Source organism: Alligator sinensis, unplaced genomic scaffold (genome assembly GCF_000455745.1).
Source record: "Alligator sinensis unplaced genomic scaffold, ASM45574v1 scaffold528_1, whole genome shotgun sequence".
NCBI classification, from domain to species: Eukaryota; Metazoa; Chordata; order Crocodylia; family Alligatoridae; genus Alligator; species Alligator sinensis.
In genome coordinates this window covers 1,252,603-1,272,019 of record NW_005841846.1, presented here as the reverse complement: position 1 = coordinate 1,272,019, position 19,417 = coordinate 1,252,603, and the positions used below count along the sequence as shown (strand labels likewise).

Genomic DNA, 19,417 nt, shown 5'->3' with positions numbered 1-19,417 from the left:
ACTACTCATACACATTGCTGGGTTCTGAACTAACTACAAGCCTCTCAGGCACATGGGCTAGGGACAGAAATTACATACAAACCAGTATCAGTAATCAGAAACCAGTTCACATCTGCAACAGAACAGAAGTTCAGTGCACATAAGCCAGAACCAGTTTAAGATAAGCCTGGATGTATGTAATATCAGACTTAACTCATTTAGGTCAAACCAGTTTATGGAACTTCTGTCCCAGATCCCCTCCTGATTCAAGTTAAACTCACAGTACCCTAGCATCCCAGGATGCTGTGGTACCTCCTCCACAAACCCCTCCCCTTGTAGGGTGGGCAGGCTAGCCTTGGCCCTTGCTGTCTGCTTCAGCTGAGCAGGGAGGTGTGCTCTAGCGTTGCCTGGCTTCTGGCCTGTGCTACTGCAGGCTGCATTTCCAGAATCAAAAAGGAATGTCTGTTCACTGTTTGGTTCAATCTATGTAACTTAGACTAACCTGCAAACATTGAATCAATTCAGCCTCGAGCTTTTTGACTGTCTGTACTTAGCCATGATGAAGCGTTACAGCAAATTATTTAATACGAAGTCACAAAAAACAATAGATTTTTGTTAAAAACTCACATTTAATGTTATGCTGATATTAGTCAATAACACAACTAACCTCTCTTTATTTTCCTTAACACAATATGGACCTGGATTAATGTTGTTATGGGGATACATAGAGAAGTTTCCATTAGAAATAGACTCTTGTTCATCCTCTTCCTCCTCTTCCTCTGCCTGAGCAAGTCCATCAGAAAGATAGCCATCTTCATCTCCATCTTCTTCATCTAGAGCACACTGTGTAGAGCCTCCCCATGTAGCCATTGTTCTAGCAAACATTAGACAAACAATACATTAGAATACTATCAACTGTACACTATAATGTTGGTAAACACAAACTGGCATAGCAAGTGGCTTCAAAAATACTTGATTTATTTTGCACTGCTAAAATACCAGAAAGAACAAGCTTTAATGGAAATTCATTTTCTTTGCCTTTGCTTGCTTATTTGCAACAATATCACATACAATCAGAGCAACTTTTGTGCATTTGGCAGCATTTCTGATACTGCCTTTTTCTTTATGAAGATTTTTAACCCAGCAATGAGAAGAAATAACTTTGAAAATGATAGTAAAACAACAACATAAAAAAAAAAAAAATCACTGTTACTTCAGGAGCAAATGCAATATCAACAACTAATTTTGTTTTGTAGGCGACGAGATTAAAACTGACAATCTCTGTTAAAATTCCACACCTAGTCCCTAAGAGAAAATAGTAAATTCTGGTTTCTTTTTAATTTTAGCTCTGTTTAATTTGAAAAGCCTCTCCCCCCTTCTCTTCAATAATAACACTAAGTATTTCCAACTTTCAGAGGGCAAAAAAAGATTTAAAAAAAATGTACGACTTATATTCTTACTTTTCTGTCCTACTTTGTTGAGTACATTGAGCTTCTGATCCATCACTTCTAAGAGATGCAGCAACAGTAGATGTGGTTTCTGCCAGATCTCTCCTCCTCTGATGTTCAGCCATTAAAGCTTCAAGTTGCTTTCTTCTCTGTCTTAGCTCTTCTCTTGAAATCTCATGTCTAAGCATCTCAGACCACAACTATTTGAAATGAAGGGTTGGATTTTCAGCTTCATTTAAAACAAATATTCCCAAAATAAATTAACAAACAAACACAAATGAACTAAAAATAACCCTATACTACAAATTGTCATGCTTGTAGTACAAAAGTGTAGCATTTGCTTCTGACAGGCTAGGGACAGAAATTATACATAAACCACTACAAATGATTGGATACCGCTTCAAATCTGTAACACAATAGAAGTTCAGCACACATAAACCACTTTTAAAATGGCCGAAACCAGTTTAACAAACCTGGATGGAACTTCTGCTCCAGATCCCCTCCAGATTCAAGTTAACTCACAGTCCTCTAGCATCACATGATACTTTGCACCTCTCCCACAACCCCCACTCCACCAGGATGGGTGGGCTAGCCTTGTTCCAAGCTGTCTGCTCTAGCAGATTAGGGAGGTGTGCTCTACTGCCCCCAGCTGCTAGCCTGGGCCACTGCAGGCATGTGGCTGCATTTCCGGAAACAAAAATGAATGTCTGTTCACTTGCTTATTGGTTCAATCTACACAGCTTACACTAAACCTGTGAAGATTGAATTGGCTCAGTCTTGTGCTTTTTGACTATCTGTACTTATCGGCTATGAACAAAAGCACAATTATTGTTTGCTTTATGGCGGAGAAGCCCCAGAACAATAAGAAAAGGCTCTAAAAATATGTAGGAAATGACACCTGTCCTGGATACCTTAAAATCTAAAGCAATAAGGAGGGTGTGAAGAATACAATTTACTATATACATCAACATTATGCTTAGACTGTCTTGTCCATTTAACACTCAACTTAATCACCACCTATTTTCAATGTTCTAACATATCACTAGACAGAACAGAAGGTGCCGATTGTAAAGAAGTAACTGAGAAGAAAAAAGCAGATTGGGGGACAGATTCTGCCACATAGGGAACAAAGGCCCAAAGCTGGAACGTATGGCCCTTTCGCTTCTAGACCAGCAGCCACCTCAAGAGCCACATCTAATGCCTTGCTTGCTTTCTCCCGGCCCCACAAATCTTGCAAAACACCAGCATCAAAAGGAGTGCTAAAGAGGGAAGAATAATGCCCAACCTATAACATGGTCATTTGAGCATTATGCTGGGAAGTCAGGGAGGCAGGCTCAAATACCCTCTGGGCAAAGGGAGACCTAGAACAAATATTTTGGCTTCAGGCTTCCCAGGTGCAGTGCCTATATCTGTCATCCTCTGCTCCTGAATCTAAGTCCCGGTAGTCATAGGTTTTAGTCAACTACATTTTCAAATGTCTACATATCTACAAGGGGCAAATATATGTGCCCCAGCTATGTACACAGCCAGTGCACAACCCACTGTGTGTACCCAGTCTGAGCAAGTATGTAGCTGTCTATATGCACAGGGCGAAGCCGTCAGAAATAGAATTCACCCTTACTTTCAACATATCTCTATTAATTAAAAAAATGACTGGCTAAATAAACAGATAAAGTGTGGATGTGAGTATGTATATGCACAAATTCTCTATCTATAAGACATCAGGATAGAACTGCATTTGTGTGCATCTGCTATGAAGCAAGCAGCTGATTTTCAAATATAAACATGCATGAAGTGTTCGCTGATGATGCATGAAGGGAGAGAGAGGAACCTGGTGAGTCCTGCCTCCTTTTATCAGCTCAAAGTGTTTCCTGATGCAGGGATTGTACTTGGAATCCAATTTCTGCTGAAAATGATCAAACCCTTTTTGAATAAATTTGTCCATTTAACACAACTTAAAAATCACCACCAATTTTCAGTGTTCTAACAGACAATTAGACTGAACAGAAGGTGCCAGTTATAGTATAATGAATTACTTTTCATCCTCCCAAAAGTAATAAGAAGAAATAAAAGGATTTCAAAATTCACAATAGTTTGAAAGCCAATTTTTAAGACAATATTTGCTTCAATACTCTTACTTTACTAACAATAATTTAAGCAGAGTATATCCTTTCTTTATTTAGAAAAATATATATTAAACTTAATCCACATGCCATTCTCATAAGTAAGCAAGAGAAATGTGGGCTACATGCAATTATCATTAAGCAGGTACAAAACTGAATAACCACAACAAGGTACATCCAAGATGCACATGTACATGCATGCATACGTACAGTAAATCAAATTTGCAGGAAACACAAAAGCTGTTAGGATTGCAAAAATTTTAGATGATAGCATTAAAATCCAAAAGGACCTTAATAAATTAGAAAACTGGATTATGGACAAGTGGAGACAAAGACAAGTGGAGACTGATGCACATAAGGAACAAAACCAAACACACAGACAAGAGAACAAGGGATAATTTGACTGGGTAGAAGTACTGCTGAGACGGACCGGGGGTTATGATAAATCAAACTCAACAAGTTAGCAACATGTTGCTGCTTTAAAAACTAAATACATTTTTGGGTTGTTATCAACAGAAGCTCTGTAGGCAAGACATAAGAAACAATAGTATTACTCTATTCCATGCTGTTTAGGCCTGAGATGGAGTAGTGTGTCCAGTTTTGCACACCGCTGTTTAGGGACACAGAAAAACTGGGCACAAGCATCTAAAACAGTAAAAGGACTGGAATAAAAACCATGCAAGGAAAAAGTTCAAGAAACTGTGCTCGTTTAGTGTACTAAAAAGGGGAACAGACAAATCATAACTTTCAGATGCTAGAAATGCTGCCATGAAGATGGAAGAAAATTGTTGTCCCCTGACACAGACAGAAAGACTTGATGCAATGGGTTTAAATACAACAAAACAGATTAAGATTAAATGTCTAGAAATAAACTACCCAACTTTTAGCATAGCAGAACAAACAACCTGGGGAAGTTGTGGAATTTATTTGGGGTGCTTAGACTCATATGTGGAATCATTTAGGAACGGCATATCTTGCATCTGTGCAGAGTTAGACAAGATGATCCTTAAAGTGCCTTCCAACCCCGAGATACAACTCAGCTATTTCACTCCCCATCTCACTAAAGTACTTTTAATTAAAGATATTGAAATAATTTTAAAGCATCTTGAACATTTCTATCCTAACACTTTACTGATTCACAAACTAGTCACAAATGTCAAGCACCTCATTGCCCACTGGTATGGAGTCCTCATGTTGAAGTACAGGCTTGCCAGCTGCACTATTTTCATTAATGGCTGGTGTTGAAGTAGCAGGGGAAGTCTGTCTATTGGCTGGGCAACTTCCCATACTAGCTGACAACTGAAAGAAAAAAGTAAAAAGATTAAAAGAAAAATACCAGAAGTTCTTGCTTTCTGTAATCTCTATTTATGGTTAATGGACACAGATATGTTCCCCTCATCAGTAATTTGTAACGGATCTTAGACTTCCTGAGATGCAACTGCTCCCCCCGCAAAAACAAAACTAAACCAAGCCAAAACCTAAAGTCCAGTCAGATAATCCACTGACCACACATTCTTGGATGATAATGTACCCAAAGCTATTAAAGTGATCCTTGTAACTTCAAGGGAAGGAACTAATGTGTAGAAGTAGGAAGGTGATAATATCCTCATGTATACGACTTCAGGGAGATCATTCCAAAACCAAGTCCAATTTTAGTCTTGTCACTTCAGGAAAAAAAAAAACCTAGATTTTATCCAGAAAGTTAGGGAGAGGTCATATTTTCAGGTCTTTGAGTCTTGTGAAACTTGTGTTATAGGAAGATTTAAAAAGCTTGATGGTATTTTTAAAATTGATTTTATCCCAGAGAAGGTTAAAAAAGTGATTTGATTATGGTCCACAAATACAGTCAAGGGGAAGATTCAGATAACACTGATGGCTAAAAAGTGATATTTAGGGGTTTGCTTTTAAAAACTGGCTTGTAGGTAAAGTAGATATGAATTAGAACAATGGTTCAGGGGAGCAGCAAGGGTTAACTGGTTTCTAAAGCCTATTTGTAACACAGTTTTACATTCTCAGTCTTGGAGAGGGAAGCCAGCAGACAAACAAGCTAGGGAAATTGAAGATGTACCACAGTATTCTTTGAAACTCCCTAACAAAAAATAAGCTTGCTGTGTTGGTACTAGCAAAGCCCCTGGGATTTCCAGTTTTGGTGTACAGATCAAATTAGGTGGCCAGTCATGCCCAAATTAAGACACTTGTAAGTGACCAAATTAAGGTGTGTGCATGTGATGGGTTTGTACAAAGGAATATGCTAACAAAATAGAACGTGGACAGCACAGACAACCACAGGGAAACGCATCAATAGTACCTGGGAATGAAAAGTCAGAGGAGAAAGAAAATAAAAGGAGGGATTTCAGAGCAGCAAAAGTTCCTGTCCCCACTGCAAAAGGGGGGGGGGGGGGGAAAAGGAGGAGAACGAGACACGACCGCACCCAAGGCCACCATGGACAGAGGGCGCACCACCAGTCCGTCTCAACCGTCCCTCTAGGGCTGATGGGCCTCAGCCCTCAAATCTCCAAGACTGCTGATAATCAAGAAAGAACCACAGGATGAAGCTTACATACTAGCCAGATGTACCTTCCCTCTGAACCCTGGAACTGGTAGACACAGAATTGAGGGGGGGGGGGGGGGGGAAGAGGCGCAGCTGGTTTGCATTGCCTGATTTACTCTTATCTGCTATCACCGTGTACCAATAAAATTTGCCTAGTATCGAATAAAAAAAAGTCATGATTGATCTGAAGGTTTGGATCCACCCAAAACAAGGCATCTGGGTCATGAATCCAGTGCTAACAAACAGATGACTCTTTAAATCAAGTAAAAAGTTTTGCTATCCAATGTCTGAAATTCAAGATTAAACAAAACAAAAAAATTAGACTAGGTGCAAGTATTTAAATAGTCCAACTAATTTATCACTTGAATAACTAATGTAGGGATTAGGTGGATTTTTCCATTTCTTGATGTCTAGAAATAAAAGACTAACTTTCTAGAAGAAATGCAATAGTGCCTAATTTACACATTTGATGAAGAAATTTTAGTGAGGTTTAAAAAAAAAACAACAAAAAACCGGCAGGGATGCATACAAGGTCTTTCTGATCATGTGGATTCTCTCTCACTTTCAACAAGGCTACAAACTTAAACTGAAAAGTATATTAAAAAAAAAAAAAAAAAAAAAAAAAAAATCAACTTAAAATTCTATATCCAATGTTTATACTAGAAAATCCACTTATGTTGAATACATTCGACATCTTTCTGCCCAGTATTCATTTCAGTCTGTGAAAGCATATTCTACATACTTGAAGATCAGGACAAGCCTTCTGCAAAACTTGAATTTCCTCTTGAATCTCAATCAGCTTCCTCCTTTCTTCTTGTAGTTGTTTAAGTTCTCGCTGCTGCTGCTGAAGTTTAGCCTCATAGAATTTCTCTCTGTAACAAGACAATCTGTATATTATTCAGCAAGAAATTTACTGAAACTGTGACCTTTTAGAATCACTAGAAAAGATGTACCTTGCTTTTTCATTGAGTCCTACATCCTTATTGGTGCTAGCTCGGATGTTGTTTGGTTGATGCTTTGCCTCCTCAACATCACCCAAGAAGAAGTCACCCATGTTAGACACAGCAGCAGTAGCTGTTTCTGGTTCAGTGTCATCATCCTGTAACAGCAGCAGGTCAGACAGTAGTTTTCAAAAATATTACGCACAAGCATAAATTAAATTCTGTCAAAATTTAAGCAGCTTGGAAAGCTTTGTCTGAGGTACTTTAAGACTATATTTTTAATATAAATATAGTCTATAGCAGTAGAGCACGGCCAGTTTGGTTACGGGCATATAGCCAGTGATTTATAAACCGAAATGAATGCATTGGTAAAACTATGACCACAAAAGAGTTAGAGGAATAGAAGTAAAAGGGGAAGAGAGAAGTTTTCTATATAATTTCACTCCCATGGAGGTCACGGAAAAAGTCCTATGAATAGAAACAAAATCGACCCCCAGTAGTCAATATTTTAAAACAGTTATCCTACGTGTCCCCCAAGTAGGTTGGGTTTGGTTTCTTTTGGGAGGGGAGAGGGAGAGAGAGGGGTAGGCTTCCTGGTATTTCCATCCTACACGAGATCAGGGCTTTTCAATTTAACTGTAAACATCACAAATCTGTCAAACTAAAGTAGAGCGATTACAGAAGCCAGAAAAGTGATCCTGCTGCACAAAATACATTGCATATGTAAATGTATTTAAATTGTACATGTAAATCTCTGTAACCAAGAAGCTACAAACCACACAAGAGGGATTCAAGCACTGTAAAGTATTTGTATAGTATCTATGGCTGGAGTTTAAGTATCTTAGACAAACATGACTGGGATAGTTTATTCAGGGGCTGAACTAGATGCCTACCTAAGGTTCCTTACAGCCCTACCCTTCTATGATCTACAATGATCACAAAGAGCATTAGTACCAAATCACAGTCATGTAATTTATACTAGTTAAGTAGCTGTTCAGCATCTCTACAATTAAGCAGTAGCGTGTACAGCAATGGAAATTTCATTTCTTTCAAATTTTAATTTACATCTTGATTTTTCAGATAAACACCTTTAAACAGTACATAAGTATATAAATCTCAGTTCCCTTTACACGCACATGATGTACAATTTTTTAAAATGTCTTTTGAATGGATAGTAGATTATTTGAAGTAGTGCCAGTACAATCAAGCTGAGAATGTAAAAAGCATTAAAACCAGTGAGAGAAAATTCAAAACACAGTAAAAAAGAAAAGAAGTTGAAAAACTGACACTGGAAGCTTCTCCTTGAGCCATTAAACATCAGAATAAAAGCTTTTTACCAAACTTTATCCATAGATTTATTAAAAATTTCTTATTTCTAAAAACAAAAACCCTGAACACTTCTTCCACTTGGAAAAAACAGAACAGTTTAATTCAGAAGTGACCGATTTTATTATCTTCTACACCCTGTAACAAAATAGATAAATTTTCATTTTTTACTTTAGTCATTCACTGTGATAAATCAGGGAATTTTTTTTGGGGGGGGGGGTACTAATAACCGTAGTATTCTTCTAAACATATTATAAATTTGTGTTTCTAATGCACTACATTGTGTACACTTTAAAGGCTTTCAGTAGATTCCAGTTCCATTCATACAAACAAAAGCCTTTAAAAATATCACTTTAATATGATTATATTTGTAAAAATACCTGAACCATAGCAACAAGAGTTTGCAACTGTCTAAGTTTCTGCTTCGCGGCTATAAGTCTATTGATCTTCTGTTCAAATTCAGCATCTCCAGCAGCATCATCCACTAGGCTGCTTCTATGGCTAGATAAAGAAGCTTCACTGGCTGCATCCTCTTCAGCTTCATCATCTTCACCTTGTGGAACATCAATACCTTTGCCATCTTCCCTATTATGGCAGTCTGAAGAGGAGAGGGGGGAATGCATCAATAATGCAGACATACATAAATAGGATAAAAAAATTAGGGATCACATGTCCATAAAGAGATTAAACCCAGAAAACTCTGAAACGTAACCTCAAGTTTAGAACATCCTATAATTACTAGTAACTGGGACAGCGCAACAGGATCAATCACTAGAGCACACTTGTTTCTTATACTCTTTCTCCAAAACATCTGTTACTTGCTATTGCTACATATAGAATACTGGGCTACACAGAATTTATTTTATACTCTCAAATAGTACCATTAAAAAGGAGGCCTAAATAATTAAGCAATACTCTCCCAAAACATATAATATCTTTATTTAGAAAAATAATCAAAATATTAGATTATTTTGAAACATACCTAAAGCTGAAGCCATGTTTAGAGTCCTTATATTAGCAGCAGACCGATTATTTATTTCACAGTCAATATTTAAGTGTCTTCCATCTCTATTATTAGTTCCACATTGTATATTGGAATTGCTGTTTATTTCACCCCAGCTACCAATTCCCTGAGGGTTCCTAGGGAGAAACATTAACCATGTCAAGTATCAGTTCTCAGTCCACTAAAAAAAACTTTAAAAATACAGAATAAGATATGCATTAAAAGATTAGCAAGTGGATTTTCAACTTCAACCATTTTGGATTAAGAGTACTAAACACCACAAATGGCTGGTATAAAAGTACATTCAAAACAATTCCTCTGACATCAGGCACCAGGTCAATACAATGGCTCGTATGTCTGTTACGGACAAGAACCTGTTTAGAACAGTACACATCCTTTTTCAAAATAATACCCTCATGTTGTTTTGCACGTGGCATTCAGAGTACTTGGCTCACATTTATAACACCTTACATGATTTGAGATCAAGTTTCCTGTGAAATAATCTGCACCTGTGTACTCAGGCTGAAATCCCCTTTCTGTAAAATGGAAGGTATTATTGACAGGATACGCTATCATGAAAACCTAGTTCTTAAGGAATATTTCTTTTGACCCAGTACTCTAGCCTAGATTTATTACCTTAGGCACATTTCAAATCCCACCATTTTTGAAGGACCAAGCTGACAGACTGATAAACTAGACACAAAGAGTTAAAGTCTGAATTTAACCACAGTATTTAGTGACACGTGGTTATTTATGCTGCATGCAGAAACTACAAGAGCTAAAGCCCTAAATTTAAAAATGTAAACAAAATAAAAAGATTGTAACCTAATATTAGTAATAGGTTGTGGATTTTCATGGTCAGAATCGCATTCTGATTCCTCTGTTTCCTCCTCCTCCTTAGTATTTTCATTCACAGCATCTGTCATCATATCAGATGTCTGTTCATAGTAGTGAACTAATTCACGCAATTCATTCAGTCTCTTGCGAACTTCATTCAGTTTCCTGGAAGTAAAGCATAGTCACCTAGTTAGCAGACCTAAATATAGCATGCTGTTCTTTATAGAACACCTCTGAAGAAATAAATAAGCAGTAAGGTTTATCAAACTTTCAGTTAATTTGGGCTGTTTCACAGGAAATAACAAGCAGTAGCTAACCAAGTTTTCTTAATAAGTTCCATTCTTTCTTGTTATCTACATCTTTAATAGGCCATTTAGGAAAAACAAAAATAATTTGTAAGAGCAATCATCTAGCATAACACAAAAGTGAAATTTGTTTAAAAATATATAAATATTACTGAAGTTTTTCTGTTGGGTTCAGATTCTCATCTTCTTCACTCTCATTTTGAGACGCTATGGAGTCAGGAGGATATGGAGCAGATGATGCTAGGCTGTTGGAATCTCCATTGACAACACTTACTACACCCACAGGAGCAGAAGCAGCTGAAGTTGTACTTCCTTGATCAATACTCCTTTGAGGAGAGCCAGAAGCAGGAAAAACTACAAAAAAAAAGATAAGTAATGGGACACTTAACTAAGCAAAAATTGCATAAAATTAACCTTTATCTTTGGTTTACATAAATGTCACAACCCAAAGGGTGTGATTTTTGTTTTTGTGTGCTTCGGCACTGCTAAATTGTTCCTGCTAAATTGCAGCTTCTTTGCACAGTGGAATTTTCTGCTGCAAAAGAGAACCCCGGTGCAAAAGAATTCCCGCCACCAGTAGCTTTCTTTGCAGGGTGCATTTCTTTGTTGCAGCACAGAAATGCTCATTGCAAAGGGTTCCCGCCGTTTGTATGCTAATTCGAGCCCCATTATTGGCCAGTTCTAAATTATTCACACGTGGCGGCTAGTGATTGGCTTGCTAGCCGTATAAAAGGCTTGAGTGGTTTCCGCCCAAGTTGGAGGACTCCACGAACACCGGGAGGAGGAGACTTCACGCTGTGTGAAGATCTCTAAGCGCTGCGGAGCCTATCAGACCCAGCGCATTTCAAGCAGGCAACAGAGGTCTGATCAGCCTCTAGCCTCTCCCCGTCGCCGATAGATTCCTAGACGTATCCCTCCCTGCGCGCAAAAAGAGGACCCACGGAGCCTAGCAAACTTCGTATGAGTTTATTCAGAGCTCTTTGTACGAGTACTTTCTTTGGTTGGCACGACGAGCTTGCGGTTTAGAGCCTCCAACCGGACGGGCTAGAAGAGTGTTCACGGGAAGGAACTCTAGTCCACCTCTTATCTTTCCTGTCTGTAACTGCAACTCAAGCAAGTTTTCCTGCCTGCACTGTGACCATCTTCGGTGTAAGTAAATAATCTTTAAATCAACCACTACGCCTCTGTGACTAATTCTAGCCCGTACACGCCTTGCCGCCGCACGGTCTCCTCTGACCCCGCGTGCCTGGGCTGCTGGCCACAGCCCGCATGCGCAAAGACGGGTCCGCACATCACTCCCGGCTCACACATGGCGACATGGACGGGATTGGGAGGCGGCCCGCACAATAAAAACAAATATAAAAGTTTTGCATGCAATAAAACATAAGCTTAAGGCCCTAAGTCCATAAAAAAATTACAATGCTAGTAACCTTAAGATTTGTACATATTAAAAGTTTCAACCTCATTAATCTATAAAAAAAAAAAAAAAAAATAGCGAAATAGGATGCTGACCCATGCCTTTGTATAAAATGAAGTGTAGGCATGCATCATTTTATTTAGCTGACATTATACGGTCTTATAAAAGTTCAAAATAAAATGTACATATTGATTTTGAATTAAATATGTATGTGCTGTTGGGAAGCTTATAAAACTTTATTCTGCAATACTGTCAAGAACTTCTCCCTAAGACACACACAAATATGAACTGTTCTATTAATTTCATGAGATTTTCAAATATCAATTTATTTACCCCAATCCAAGACAACTCTGCATTTAAGATAGAAACCCCCCAATAATTAGATTATATACATGGAAAATTTATAAAATTGTTATAATGTATAAACGAAACACCTGCATATGGCTGGGTTGGGGGCCAGCCCAGGCATGTGTTCCGTGCCCTGGACTGGAGCTGGAAGCTAAAGTGGAGGGTTGGGGGACATACAGCAGAACACAACAACAGGCAGCTATGTGGCTCTGACTCCAGCTAGGGCTGGAGTCATTCATGACAGTTTCCTTGTACTCAAATCCAAGACAAGGGTCTTCCCTCCCCTGTCCATCCTATCCTCCCTCCCCAGGGTTAAATGGGGAAGAAATCTTGTCTTGGATTTGAATAAATATGCTAAGCATAAAAAACCCCAAAAAAACAAACGCTTTGTGTTGCTCATTTTAAACACTTTCTCGATAAGCTTATAGATCAAAACACATAATATGTCAGCAAATGGAGAGATTATACCGAACCTAATCAGTAATATTCCTCTGTATAAGAATGTATTGCGAGTTCAGTCATCTGATTCTTCAAAGAATAAACAGGATTAAACTAGAATATATACAGATGGGAGTCTAGACTAACAATAATATTTTGCTAATCTGTAATCACAGGTTTCCTCCCAAAGTAACAAACATCACCCACCAAACTAGCATCAATTATTTGTCAAAAGCTGTATCCTCAGCTCCTTACATATGTATTCTGTAATATTCTAAAAGTGTTAATGGACATTCAGGTGTTCGTTTTATAGAAGTCCAAATGCAAGGATTAAAAACTCTAAACAGACACGTAACTGGGAGATTATATCCGATTAGAAGGTTACAAACAGTTGACAGAGTCCACCAGATAAATCATCAGGTAATACCCTTGCATAATGCCTAAAACCAGCCCATTTAGTGCCTGTAATTTCTAAGAGTGAACCCTATTCCTAAACCTACCTGAAATAAGCCCCTCACTAGTAGGTTATATACATTTAAAGATTCTACCCCTCTCCAGTCATTGCAAAGGAATAGTTTTCATCTCCTATTTCCAGGGGGATACGGAAGATCTATTCAGTTACAGAATTAGAGGAAGTTATTTTGTACTTATACCCTCACTACAGCTATAGCCCTCCATCAAAATGCAATTGCTAAACATTCTTTTCAGATGCGTCTCCCATGATAAATTCCACTACTGGCTTTTAATGCTCCTTTTTATCCATTTCCCAAACAGAAAATTAGTAACAGTTTCATTATAGTCAGTAACGTTCTAAATACTAGAGAAGGAGGGACAAGATGTTAAATTTCACTTAAATTTGTTTTTTGGGGGTTTTTTGTTTGTTTTTTTAAGGTGACTACATCTATTTCCACACTTCGAGAAATTAAGAACTCTTGGTCAATTCTAGTTTAATCCTTTGTTTTTTTTGACAGCTCCAAGTTATGAATGTTGAGATATATTTTGAACATTCAAGGTTCTTTCCCTGCCTGAAAATGTGTTTTCTTTGTTTTGCTGATTAAAGTAAAAGTATCAATACTGGCCATCTCAGAGAGCAGGCACCACCTTGGAAATACAACCTGAAACACAAGCATGCTGATCAGTCAAAGGATTTTTTTCATCAGAAGCTACAATTCCACAGTGCTTTCCCAGTAGATAAAGAATGACAACATTGTTCTCTGGACACCACAGCCAGATTTGGCCATCTATATGTTTGTTTAAGTCCTGAAAATGCCACCTATATAGAGGCTGGCACTATTTCTGCATGTTAATGTATATGCCCTAAAACAGGTTGTGCATAAGCAGCATTTTGGGGAAGTATATGACCACAAAGACTACCAAAGCTGGTCAGATAGGCCATCCAAAATAAGAACAGAATGTCACCTATAATGCACACATTTTATAACTCCTGATCTGGTTTTAACAGAGGGTTCATTAGAGTTGGATGCAGACAAGGATACAGGGTTCTAGTAGAAGCCTTAAATGCCAGTCACAAAATGTTAGCACACCACACTGACATTTAATCCTAAAGAAAAACAGAACAGCGATACCATATTTTCTTGCATACAACTTGCAACCTACCCCCACCCCCTGCTAGAAGCTGAGGTGCGTATTTTAAGCAACATAATTATACATAGTAATAGCAGTAGCAGTTTCTGCAGCTCAAGCCTCTGCCAGGAGAAAGAAAGTAAAATGGGGGGGGGAGGGGGGGCGGCATGGAGAGCAGCAGAGTGGAGAAAGCATTCTGCAGCTAGGGACTTAACAGAACAGCTAGTGTTTCGCCACCCTCAGCTGCAGCTGTGCTTTCTCCATCTTTTTCTTCTCCATTCTGCCTTTCAAAAACAAGGTGCATATCTTATTTGTGGGGTGATGCATACAAAAACACATGGTACTACATGATTAAGCCTGTATTAAAAGGCTTAATCTAATTTTGGTCCATGCACAGGCAGACTCCTGAAGTATAGAGATTCTGCCTCACTTTGCTACTTTGGATAAGAAAGCAAGCTAAAGGCACAGAAACAATGTGTTGCTACCAGCCAAAGTGAGGAGTGTTGATACAGTGTACAGCTCTACACTTGAATCTAGCATAGAATTACCTTAGGGAAAAGAAAAGTGTGGATAAAACTACACTTAAGTTGTGTGTGTCTGGAGCAACCCCAAGTTAGTTATCTGCTATAGCCAAACAGGCTATTATCTCTGTCCCTTGTTACCTAGAAGTTTAGCAGTAATCTGGTCACAGGTACATGTTCCAGACAGTAGTTTGATTTATAAATCAGGGCACGCGCGTGCACACACAAAAAGAGAATCACATGTCCTGACCCATAATCGTGCAGGATTAGGGTTCTGGACACTCAAATAGCTCTCTTGGTCTAGTTCTCTCAGTAGTCTAGTCCTCTCAATAGCCCTACTATAATCAACTTGCACTATCTAAAAATGATCAGGGGCTGACAGTCTTTCAGCAATGGCAGGCCAGATTAGCAGTCCAGTCCTAAGGCAGGCTGATACTGCTGTCACCAGTTCCTAATGAGGGTTATGATATTAGACAAGCTATAACAGACATGTTTAAAAACCACTGACTCACTCAGCATTAGTATTATCTCACACAGAAAAAGTAGCCCCACCTAACACCTCTGAAACTTCACATTTTTTACTCTGTACCTCAATAAAAACGAAAAGTCGGAACGTTATTCTTAACAGTGATCAGTATGAGAGAACAAAATGAACCCACCGCTCAGACTAGTCAATAAACAACTAGTCAAGGAAGGAATGTGAGCTGGTGTAAAGTTTTTGTAGAAGCTTAGAAATTACTCCAGAAGTTACACAAGCACACATGTAGCACATCTGCTGCCATCATCAATTGTCACTCCACAGTAGACAATTGTTCAAAGCAAAGCAAACTGGCTTTACAATGGCCAGGCACTGTAACAGTGCCTACTTTGCACAAGCAGCTTGTGTCTTTTTGCTATAGAAGTTTACAATGGAGTAAGGTCCAAGGTATAATCACGCAGAAGTCATGTGGTGTCTAAAAGCTAAAGTTGACATGTCTTCAGTTTTGCCCATGTGACAGGAGGACCAGATTTGGTCTTCTACCTGGTCATCCAAGTCCCAAAAATGCCACTTCCATATCCAGAAACAGAATGCCAACCTGTGCATATGTAACTGTTCGCATGCATAGGGCTTCATGGACAGAACAGAGCACCTGTGTGTAAGTAGCATTTTGTGGTTTAACCACAAAGATGACCAAGTCTGCTAATCTAAGCATCCAGAAAAGAATAGAAAGCCACATTAGGTCTTAGGCAGACAACCTATACCTTAAGTCTAGCCATTCTACATAAAAGGGTTAATTTCATAGATCTCCCTGCCAATGAAGAGCTAAGCCATAGGACAATGCCGTTCAAAAGGGGAGCACAATCATTTCTAAGGTTCAATGCAATCATTTTATTGAAAAAAAAGTAATTACTGTTTTCTCACATACAACATGCACCTTTCCCCCCAAAACCTAGCTTTCCAAATTGGGGGTGCATGTCTGAAGCAGGAAAGCTGATTTTCTACACAGAATAGAAATATGGATATGCTGCAAGATGGGCGATACTACTTTTCCTTCCCTCCCCTTCAGCAGTAGCATGGAGGGAAGGGCAGCTCCAGGGGAGCTACAGTAGTCTACCCTTTAACTGCTGCTCTATCTAAAATTTAAAACCAACTGCTTGGCAACAGCAGTGGCATTTCTATTCAGGCAGTGCTGAAGTAGTCAGTTTACTTCATGGTCATTATAATGTACCCGAGTCCTGATAACTTCTCTTCACTCACAGGTGTTAACAATCCTCCCACCTTTAGTGATCTTGATATTCCATGAATCAAGCTATCCTTTCTTTACCAATATTGCTGTTAGGAGGAAAGAGATCAGAAGTAGCTATTTCATAGCCCTGCAGACTAGTTTTAGCTCTTTTGAAAATGGTATATCCACCCATGGAGTCCAGTCTTCAGCAGCTGCTAAAGTTTCACCTTCTGGCTGAGCAGCCAAGAACTACTGACAATTCAGCTATGAAATGACTAGAACTGTAGCTTTTTCAAGGGAAGGCAAGTGAAATAAGGATTAGGCTGTCTCTGCTCTATGAAGCCATAAATTGTGAAAAAACAAAACAAAAACATTCTGTCTTCCACAAAACGAGCTGTCTTATTTGGAGGGGCATATGGCATACAAATCACAGCAATTTTATTGTGAAAAAACAAGTGAGGAATAACAGGCAATATTAAAATTCTTGTTGGTTTTCAATCATGGAAACTCCAGTTTCAAATTTAAAAGGATAAAAGTCAAATTAACCATTGTATCAATTTGGTGTACTATAAATACTGCAATCAAAATACTATTAAAAGGAAATATCTCTTTCTGTAAAAACATTCATCTATAAGAAAAAAATTGCAAAGATGTGTCATCAAAAGCTTTACAAATGACCATACAAGTTTTCTAGTATGTTCAGTGGCAGTTTTGATTAGTTACATGTTATATTTATGAAAGACTAAATTAAAGAGCTATATGCAAACCAACATATACTATTTAAAAATGTGTTCTGCATACATTCAACTTACAGGATGAGTTGTTCAGATGCTGGTCACGAAGCGTGTGAAGTGCTCCTAATAATTTGTCCATTTTTTGCTTTTTACCCTGCAGCATTCTCCTCTTGTTAAAAAGTTGTGCCTTCTCATCAGACAAGTGATCTGATATTGAAGAATTCCTGCTCTGGGAAACTTCCCTAGCAAGTGAAAGACTTTCTGCTTGCCTTCTATTATCTGGCACAGGTTGAGTCTTAAAAAAAAAAAGTAATTTAATTTTAGTACAAGTAATATGGAGATCCCAGTTATTTTCTTAGTTATCCTCTCCCATTCCAGCTCCAATGCAACCTACGTGTCACATTACTGAGGTACAATTTCTTTATAACATGTTCAATATTTGTATAAATAGTTTTCTACATACAAAAATAATTATACTGATTTAGAAGGGTGAACAGGAAGAAGACCTTACTGCATTTAATGTTGATACATTTTAACTGTTTTACACATTTGTTCTATTCAACATAGTAATGTAGCAGTTGCTTCATTCTGGGGTACTGTCCTCTTTTACCTTCTACTTACTGTGGAATAGGAATAGGTACCCAAAACACATTAGCTGACAATGCTCACTGGCACTCCATTTTTCTTCCCTTTAAATCAGTCTAATTGTTTCTTCTGTCTACAGCCACAGGCATTTAAGAGTAATATATGAAGCTCAATTTGCATAGATATGGTAACAGGATTTAAGAAACAAGCTATTAACTACATAAATAGACTTCATTTTCTTCAAATGAGCAACTCAGAACAGTCTTGCAGTGAACACAGACTTGCCTGTGGAATAGTTATAGATTTCTTAATACTCTTTGTTCAGTGCAAGTACACAAAAGTCAATAAATAACAAAACTAAGATCTGTTGTTCACAGCTATGTTGGTAGCACAACAACAAAAAGATGACAGAATAAGAAATGTTAACAATGCTTAATGCATTTATTCAAAGGACACTTGGCAGGAAACCTGAACTAAAACATACACCAAGAAGGGATATAAGACAGTTACCTGAGAATCATGAAGCTGATTGTGAAAACGCTGGATCAAATCATTTAGTTCTTCATTTAGTTCAGATGTCAAACTTACTCCTGAAATGCTGCCTGTCGTCTCTGTTACAACTACAGAAAGCAGTAAGTAATTACTGAACAGATCTTTGAAGCAAGAGGCTATTTTACTATTTAGGTTACAACTTAGCTTGTCAGATCAATGAGTGCTTGTCTGTGATGTAAAAGTCATATACTACACATCTGAAAACTACGCTTGCTATAATACACATCTCCAACAAAGCAAAAGCAGGAGTTAAGCGAAGAGGAATTTGGAAAATATATATTTTTTTTTTTTTAAATTACTACCTTGGAGGATTTCTGGTTTTTTCAACTGAAAAAACCCCATCCCTGCACCTCCCCAGAACCCCATTAACAACTTCTATAGATTATTTCTGCTATGTATACTTCAGTGAGAAAAGGCAAATCTCAGACCAAACAAAAGATGTTTCAAGGTCAGATTCCTTTAACACAAATTAGCACCGTGTGAAACTAGCAACTTTTTTATGGAACAACATTTTAAACATACATTTACAGTAAGCATGATGATCAGTGAGAAAGGGGAAGGGGAATGGGTCCGAACTGTAAACCTCTTAATGCTTCAGAGTCTTAATTTCGTTTGGTTAAAATTCAATAATCAAGTGTATTGGTAACTATATATTTCTTTTTCTATCAATAAGTCTTACACACATTTTCATTTCAAGTTCAGTAATAGTTTGTCTCTAAAAATAACAAATTATGGCATTAAAGTAGTATAAAAAGTGTTTTTAAAGGTTCCATTTAGAGGATGAAATCTTGCATGAAACCCCAATAGTTACAGGTACTTCATAGCATTACAGGATACAAATGTTCAAGTATACACTGAGGATATCTTTATCCTACAGTAAGCTTGCTGGTTTGTTAGCTTGTTAATATAAAGTTCAGAGTTTATAGGTTAAGCAGTGGTAGACAAGGTTCTTCCTCCATGTCCGAGAATTGTGTATCATGTGAAAAATACAGTACCCTCAGTCAGAAAAGGCAGCAGGA

The 19,417-nt window shown here is 38.0% G+C and overlaps 1 protein-coding gene across 12 annotated transcripts in view; it reads right to left on the bottom strand.

Moving 5' to 3' along the window:
- Positions 1 to 19,417, bottom strand: part of PCM1 (pericentriolar material 1) — a 73,689-nt gene that overhangs the window by 39,897 nt on the left and 14,375 nt on the right. For all 12 annotated transcript variants that reach the window (XR_003094773.1, XM_006015865.3, XM_006015866.3 and 9 more), the window contains 11 exons: positions 18,357 to 18,466; positions 17,340 to 17,556; positions 10,666 to 10,867; positions 10,197 to 10,373; positions 9,351 to 9,508; positions 8,749 to 8,966; positions 7,055 to 7,200; positions 6,844 to 6,973; positions 4,715 to 4,849; positions 1,440 to 1,627; positions 647 to 853 (listed from right to left, as the gene is read on the bottom strand). Coding sequence is in view for 11 of the 12 variants with exons in the window: in XM_006015865.3 (XP_006015927.1) it covers positions 647 to 853; positions 1,440 to 1,627; positions 4,715 to 4,849; positions 6,844 to 6,973; positions 7,055 to 7,200; positions 8,749 to 8,966; positions 9,351 to 9,508; positions 10,197 to 10,373; positions 10,666 to 10,867; positions 17,340 to 17,556; positions 18,357 to 18,466 (1,888 nt within the window). In the remaining variant the exon portion in view is untranslated. The remainder of the gene's footprint in view (positions 1 to 646; positions 854 to 1,439; positions 1,628 to 4,714; positions 4,850 to 6,843; positions 6,974 to 7,054; positions 7,201 to 8,748; positions 8,967 to 9,350; positions 9,509 to 10,196; positions 10,374 to 10,665; positions 10,868 to 17,339; positions 17,557 to 18,356; positions 18,467 to 19,417) is intronic.